This window comes from Eriocheir sinensis, chromosome 4, assembly GCF_024679095.1.
Source record: "Eriocheir sinensis breed Jianghai 21 chromosome 4, ASM2467909v1, whole genome shotgun sequence".
Taxonomy (NCBI): domain Eukaryota; kingdom Metazoa; phylum Arthropoda; class Malacostraca; order Decapoda; family Varunidae; genus Eriocheir; species Eriocheir sinensis.
This window is the reverse complement of record NC_066512.1, coordinates 17,800,090-17,808,472: the sequence shown is the minus strand read 5'-3', so window position 1 is coordinate 17,808,472 and position 8,383 is coordinate 17,800,090. Positions and strand designations below refer to the sequence as shown.

General features: G+C 37.3%; 1 protein-coding gene across 2 annotated transcripts in view; it reads right to left on the bottom strand.

Annotated features, from left to right (window-relative positions):
• Positions 1-7,092, bottom strand: part of LOC127009223 (ras-related protein Rab-4B-like) — an 8,962-nt gene extending 1,870 nt beyond the window's left edge. Inside the window, exons 1-6 of one of the 2 annotated variants that reach the window (XM_050882085.1) lie at positions 6,897-7,092; positions 5,492-5,572; positions 4,948-5,062; positions 1,297-1,514; positions 602-697; positions 260-403 (exon numbers count right to left, since the gene is read on the bottom strand). In XM_050882085.1, coding sequence (XP_050738042.1) covers positions 273-403; positions 602-697; positions 1,297-1,514; positions 4,948-5,062; positions 5,492-5,572; positions 6,897-6,912 — 657 coding nt within the window. In that variant the 5' untranslated portion in view covers positions 6,913-7,092 and the 3' untranslated portion in view covers positions 260-272. Of the gene's footprint in view, positions 404-601; positions 698-1,296; positions 1,515-4,947; positions 5,063-5,491; positions 5,573-6,896 lie in introns of both variants that reach the window. The other variant, XM_050882082.1, reaches the window with a different exon arrangement.
• Positions 7,093-8,383: the final 1,291 nt, after the last annotated feature.

Sequence of the window (8,383 nt, the reverse complement as noted above, 5' to 3'; positions counted from 1 at the left end):
GAAGTATTACTCCCATCTTGCATTTAGATTGAAAGAAAACTTTAGAAACTGCAGAAAACAATAAATATTGGCTCATCATAACAGATGCAGTAAATTAATTACATTTAATGAATGTTTACAGTCTATGAATAAAACCACATTACAGACTCACACAAAAAAATGTTTATGTATATTGAAATGCCCATTGAAAGTAACTGAAGAAAGTTTCTAATCCACTATAAAACTATTCCAAATATAGATGTAAGGTTACTCTCCTTACCTACTATCCTCTTCTAAATCCTACAGGAGGAGCCCATGCACTCAGCCCCAGCTTTTGGACGTTGACTTTGCCCCTGGTTCAGCCGACGAAGCGTAGCATCTCCATATTGTATTCCTGAACCGATTCTCTCTGGATCCAGCTCTCCTGTGTTAAGAGATATATTTAGCATATTATAAATAGTATTTGAAAGAGTTATTTGTATTGCTTGTATCTAGCACTAGTCCTGCACAGTGCACAGCTAGATTAACCACAAAAATACTGTACTTTTTTATTTGATGATGATTCTAGAAAAGATAATAACTTTTTTATTTGATGACAATTCTAGAAAGAATAATAACTCACCTGTTTCTATCTTTGCAAGAATACTCTTTGCACATTTTAGGAAAGCTTCTTCTACATTTTCTCCAGTGAGTGCACTGGCCTCCATAAACATTAGTTCTGTGAAAATACATAACACCTTGTTAAATCATAAGACTTATTGAATGACAAGAATAGAAGTGAATTAATTTGTAACGTAAAAAAATAGCTAATATACTCAACTGGGTGGCTGTTCATGACTAAAGGTATTAGAGTTTGGTGAATGTTACTAATACTATTATTTTCACTGGGGTCAATCCATCTGTTGAAATTTTTACCTTATAGACTTATAGATTAGAGGATCCTTCATAACATACCACTTCAATGAAATGGGTATATTAGATTTCTTGCATATTCAAGTCAAAAAACATGAAGTGGCACTCAACCAAACCATTTTCCATATTCAACGAAGGACTTCATTTTTAATACAAACTCTGATATAGCATTAGATATATGACTCACATGATTTGAGATATGATGGTAGCAGTTACTTTTGGGAACTGGTAATAACTGCAAATTTGACTATTTTGCAATCTGACTAATTTTTATTATTACAGTTTATGATTACAGATATTAAAAAAATGAATAATGATTCTCTATTTATACTTAAAAATATAAATCACCACTTAATTTTCCATCCCCAGGATATGCCCTTTCTATAATTATGCTCTATAACATACCATTTTCTTGAGCAAATCTCGAGGCTTCCATGAAGGTAACTTGCCGTTCATCTTCTAAATCTTTTTTGTTTCCTACACAAAGAATCACAATATTAGGAGAGGCTAGAGAGCGAGCATCACCCAGCCAATTGCCAAGAGCATTGTAACTGTCCCGGGATGTAAGATCATAGACCAGGAGGGCCCCTGCTGCACCACGGTAATAGGAGCGTGTCACAGACCTGTTAACAAGTAAAACAGCTTGTCACTACATACAAACAGAAGCAGGGATAAAGAGAAGATGGTATGTGGAATGTAACAAAGGAGAAGAGCATAGTGCAAGATGTAAAGAGTCAATGAAGAACTTGGATGAAGGATGAATGACAACTTTTGGGAAAACAGGAAACTGGATTTATATGAGATCAGGAGGAGCAGAAATGATTGGAAAAATGTTGACAGTATGATAGTGAGAGTGTCACGCTGATTACAAGTAAAGAGCATGATGAAGAGTGTGATGAAGGAAAGATTTTTAGTGACCAATGAATGGACACAGTGTGAACAGAGCAAGTGTAAATTTGATTGGATTTTGAATGGAGTTGTGACAGTGGAGCCTACAGGGCACCTAAGTATCTCACTGGAAGAGATAAAGAGAGCTGTAGATACACTGAAAAATTACTAATCAGCTGGAGAAGGTGAAATGTATGCTAAAATCATTGAGTGAAGTGGAGAGAGAACATTGGAAGATAGTATGTCACCTAAATGGGAGAGAGGAAACATCCAGGAGGACTGGACATAGGCAGTGGCATCAGTTATTTAGTGCAACTTGTAAGGTATATCGCAGAATATAAACTGATTGGGTGAGAATGTACTATATATAACACCTACTGTATTATAGGCACCCATGTGATTCTGACTTGTGCTGGGGTCATTTGATTAACCCTTTCATGCACCATGACGCGATTCGCGTCAAAATGGAATCGTCTACATCTGAGCTTTTGACTTGAATCGTGTCAAAAAACTTAAAAATTCGCCAAAAACAAAGTATCTTTCAGAATCATGTCAAATTTTTTTGCAGCAAAGATCCAAGCTAGACCTATAAAACAAGCTAATCATCAACTCTCTTGTGCCGTTGGATTTGAAGTGATTATTGTCCATGGCTTAGTTGCCTCTCTGCAGGCAACCTATGAGTGAGGACTGTCGTCCTCTAAATTGTGTCCGGAGCCTGGTAAGCCTGGATTATAGTTGTCAGATGAAATTGTTGAAATTTATTCTTACTTCCAATGTAAAGTGATAATGCCATGATACAATATTTTGTTTTATATTCACAGGGACCAGTAACTGTTACTATTAGAAAATATGGTTAAGAAATTATCAAGTGAAGAGATTTTGAGACCCATTTGTACTGAGTATGATGATGGTTCTTATGAAAGTGATGGTGATGATGGAAAAAGTGAAAAAACTCCAGCAGAGTGTGTTAGGGAGAGACTTAGTGGTAATTACAGTCGTCCCTCAAATAGTACGGGGGTTAGGGACCCAGGATCCCCGTACTATTCGAAAATTCGTATAAAATTAGTGCCCCCCTTAGAAACACTCCTGGGCTGCGTTTGAGAGAGGGAATCGGGACTCTCAGAACGTCCCGAGTGATCTCAGACGCATGACGCGGCAGCACAAGTTGCCAACTCAGCACGTCTGCTGGCTCCCAGCTTTGAGTGGTGAAGCACCTTCGTGCTGTGATGATGTCATCAGCAAATATGGCGGCCAAAATAAACACATATAAATGTTTCCATTGCATTTCACCTCTCTGTGCCACCATAACCACTGCAGCTTCCTTTTCATCTTCTGTTGTAAGGAGTTCATTAGTCAGGACAGCTAGTAATGCATGTTAAACGTCGCCAGGAAGATCAGCATACGTCATTTTGCTACGAGTGAGACGCCATTACAATAACAATGATGAGGCTTAGTAAAAGGACAGCCTTTATCTCCACTCTTGCAGCACTCTTGGAGCACTGGCAGTTACTGCGGCAAGAATTTCTTTTTCACTATGATTTTCAGGGTGTTGGCCCTGAGGGAGTAAGCCATTTCAAAGGCTGTAGTTGGGACCGAAAGGAACAACTACCTCCCGAACTAAGATCAAGACCCAAGATGATAGATACAGCGAACACTGCTCTCATTCACGTGGTATACTCTCCCTACGGCAACGTAACTTGTCCCAAATCTGAATTTTTCTTCGAGGTGAACACTTTTCTCGAACATATTGGGGTGCTTTCAGCAGGTGTTTTGGTAGAACAGTGTTGCCACTCATGCCATTGCTACTTGGTGCGACGAAAGGGAAATTTAAAAATCCTAAATAAAAATCTTCCATGACCATCCGTATAAAACCGAATCCGTACTATTGGAAACCGTACTATGTGAGGGAAGACTGTATTATGATTATTATTGCATCTGGCAAAGTTCTTCCAGACACCAAATAGGTGCGCTAATAGTCATGTTTCTTATAATTATCAAAACTCTATTCCAGCCAAAATTGACTTTATTTTGACCGCCTTGACCTGCCCGTTGTGTTTTGCTTGCTGCCCTTGAGCTGTTTCTTCTACTGGAGAGAACAGAATATAGAAAAAAATATAGTTTTCCTCCATTTTCTCAAGAACTACTGGTCGTATGAAAATTCCAATGATAGCGTTGGAATCCTATTGGCATATATCATAAAAAGTCGAATAAGGAAGTTTCGAGCTACAAGGTGGTGAATGTATGCATTTCTTATTTATCTTTAATCAATGTTTTTTTCGGAGTCGATAAACTTCACTATTTATGTGCATTTCTTGATATTTTTTCTGTCATAAGGCAGAATAATCTCTTCCAAAACCAACAATATATAAAAATGCCAGGAAAAAAGAATACTTGTGGGTGAAATTGATAACCTGAAAAAAAATTCGCAGCACGGTCAGGCCATTCCACGAGGCCCCTTAGGGAGCCCCAGACGGATGTCGCAGTGGAAAGAGAAACTTATTAAACTTTCGGTGTATGAAAGGGTTAATGGCAAAATACCATAAATTACTGCCTTTGTGTATTAATCCTGATTTGCAATTCAGTTCAGTTTTGTTGTTTATATTGTGTATTGTTGTTGTCAATATAAATTAATATACAAGGGTAGAATTAATAAATAATAATAGGGTTAAAATTAACATATTAATACAGACACAATTAGGAACAATTTGCAAAGTATGATTACAAGATGTGTATACAATGGTCATGTTCTATATCTTAAGGGCTCAGCAGAAGACATCCAAGGAATTGTTGTCACTCACCCTTCCTGACACACTCAGTTGTACACACAATTACTGACCCTCTGCTTATGGGTCAGATTGTGATTTGTTGGGGCAACTTATAAGAAAAGAGTGCATCTAACATTTTTTGTTTTACTAGTATATAAGAGTGTTATTATAACATTATTTACTGTAAAAAAATATGATTGATTGATGATACAATCAGGGTTTCCTGCACGATGGTCTGAACCCTCACTCAAAAAGATCCTACAAATTACAAATAACACAGTACTACATGTATGCAGTCAGCTTACTTAATATCATGCTTGACCAGAAAGCCCAATAATTAGTATATAACTTTCAAATAAAGTTATGAAATTGTTAATAGCAGATGAAAAACTATCTTACTGACCTGAATCTCTCCTGTCCTGCAGTGTCCCATATCTGCAGCTTCACTGACTTCCCACCTACATTGACTATTTTGGATCCAAACTCCACTCCAATGGTGTGGTTACTTTCAGCTTTGACTGAAAGAATTAACAAAATAAGTAAAGATGAAACCACAATGCAGCAACACACATTATACAAATATTTATTCTTCATAAAGTTTTCAGCGAGATAAAGAAATCCAGATATTGAATATTCACATGTCTAAATCTTTCACATCTGACACTACTAGGTATCCAACTAATCTGTAATTCGAGGTTGGAAAGAGACTAAGTGACCACCACATGGCAGCCAAACAATGACAGGGCACCAAGGTCAGGACTGTGCCCTAATTTGATACTCTATAAATGAGTTCAGGTAATATTTAAATCATAATAACATCCATAATGAAGTGCCAAGTACTCCGAAGTCAGTTTATTCACATGGATGATAAAATTATGATATATGGTGTATACTAACTACAAATTCAACGCTCCCAAGTGATGGAGCAAAGAACATAATATACTTACATTTGCCTTCTATAAACTGATGTAGAAGACATGATTTACCAGTGCCTGCACTTCCAATAACAAGGAACTTGAACAAAAAATCTGAAAAAGACCATCATTCAGTTATTACTGTAGTACAAAAGAAATGCAGATTCAATCTCCGTACAGGCTACCTTTGTAGTATACAGTTCTCTAGTTTGCAAATTCCACTGGAAAAAAAATGCATCTTAAATATATATACTTAGTTACTGCAACTTCCGTTTTTTTCTGAAAACAGCCAATACTTAGCAAACAGAAATGTGACTTCTGGGTGATAAGAGGCCTAACGCAGAGGTATGGCACATTGGCATTCAGGCTTGACAACTGCAGCCGCTAGATGCCTCACCTGCACATATGACAAAAACAGCTGACTTTAGCATGTAAATCAAAGCAAAGCATTATGCCAATCATGTTCAGTCTGGTGGTGCATGGCAGCCAGGCCTAATGCAGAATTACACTCTTATCAAGGCTTACCCAGTACACATGCCCCACCTCTCTCATGCTCAGCAGTCAAATTCACATGTCTCTGACTCATGTACAAATGAGATGACTAGCAGCTGCAGTCAGAACCCTTTCCATTAACACTGCCAAAGAACAACAACCCACTCATTTGAAGTAGATTGTATGGTTCATAATAGCCTATCTCATTAGATAAAGGTGAAATTAGGGACATATGCTATGGCTGTACATGCCCTTGGTGCTCATCTCATCTCTATCTCATCAGCCCTTGAGCCTGTGGTGGGTAAGAGACCATTACCCTGGGACACATGGCAAGTATGACATCGGGGTTAAACAGTTTACCTTCCCCAGGTATCCACTTATCAACAAACCTGAAAGGGAGGATGAACAGCTAGGTAAGCTGTCCACTGACTTCCTGTTCCAGGATTCACATAGAATACATATGACAACAGAAGAGCAATTCGCTAAACAGATAATGGGATATCAGTGTTAACAAAAACAGTTTTAACCAAAAGCTCAATTTTGCTCTAATTAAACTGGTTAATCCTGACAATATAGATGTGTAAAGGAAATAAAGTACTAAGCACATTAAGAATATAAGTGCTGCATTGCCAGCAGTTTTTTGAGCCACCCACCTTTTCCTATTAAATATTCTTGTCATGCTACAGAGAATGGATGGGCCAACCAGGTAAATAAACCAGGTGAATATGGAATACCAGGCCGGTATGTAAGAAACGAATAGGAAGAAACCTTTATTTTTCCCATGGCGACCTCGGAAAAGTTCGATAAGGAAACGAAGGTTTGGCGAAATTGCAAAGAGAATCCTAACAGGGTCCGACAGTGATAAAACAATGCCCCAAGAGTCGCGTTACCAGCTGACTATCGGTGAGTAGTACACACTGTGCCCTTCCCTGCCCTCACTGCTCACCATAGGACTCCGACATGGTGTTAGGAGCTCAGTACCCCGCCGCCCAAACACACAGCTGCTCCTCTTCCTCTTCTGCTGGGCGATGTAAACACTCCTTGCTCAACAATGGACTTGGGCTGGGCCGTGAGATTCACCCTCGGTTAGCTCTCCTTCTTCTCTTGAGCTGTTCCGCTTTGCATCGCTTCGTAAGTCCTCCTTGGTTACTTTCAGATACTTCACTACACACTCTTATAATATAGTTACCTCACTGCGTACACTTATATACTTCACATTTTGTTTCTCTTAATTTCATGGTTGGGGTCCTGCTGTATCATATCGTCCATGGACATCATAGCTGCACTTGAATAAAAGCAGAGGATAGAAAAAAAAGGTAGCTGTATGACAACTTTTCCAAGACACATTATAACCATTAGAACCTCTTCCCCTCTCACAGCCTTATAAATAAACATTAGAATTGTTTGCTGTCTTTTTTTCTGTTTGCCTCATATGTCTTAATTGCTTTGTTCATTATGTTAGAAATTTCGTTTGCATGGTACGGTCAGGGAATGCAGGCAGGAATTAATGGTGACATATTTACGTACAGGACTTCCGGGAGTAATTAATAATTTGCAAAGAAACCTTCCTAAGATCAATATTTTGGCAGGAGAGAAAATATGTGCAATTCGTCTCAAATTTCAGCTCACACGTACGTATATATAGGCTACCCTAGTTGAAACTAAGAAAATTTGTGAGATTTTCCCCACTACATTGTCGTTGTTGTTGTAGCATTATTGAATTTCAATCAACCCTGAGTTTCTTACTCACGCATATATGCTGCAGCCGTATATAATCTAACCATGCATGTATTTAATTATGTTACCTTTCTATTGAAAAAAAAATATATATCAGCTTTGCATTGTATATTTTTGTATTAGTTTGCCTTTTCGCGCAGTTATATCTATCTAACTATCTATCTATCTATCTATCTATCTATCTATCTATCTATCTATCTATCTATCTATATATATGTATATATATATATATATATATATATATATATATATATATATATATATATATATATATATATATATGTATGTATATCTATATATATATATATAGATATATATATATATATATATATATATATATATAGTGTAGGCTATATGCTCCCAACTTTAGATAGGTAACCTTTACTTTAATTATTTTTGGTAACCTCCTATACTTCATTAGTCATATGTTATTAGCCCTAGAAGTTTACCTACACATGTATTAATAGTCGTATAATCACACTCTGTACTGCCTGGGGGTTGGGATGGCATGTTCCTCCCTTCTCCCTTGTTGTTTACCTGCAACAATAAACTATCAATCAATCATCTGAATTTACAAAATCGATCTATGACGCGACCAGTATGGCTAAGCTAAAGGAACACGAATATGTTGCCAAATCAACTAAAATTGCTGAATAAATTGGTTTTCTGAGGCAAGTTTTATTTGTAAAATACATG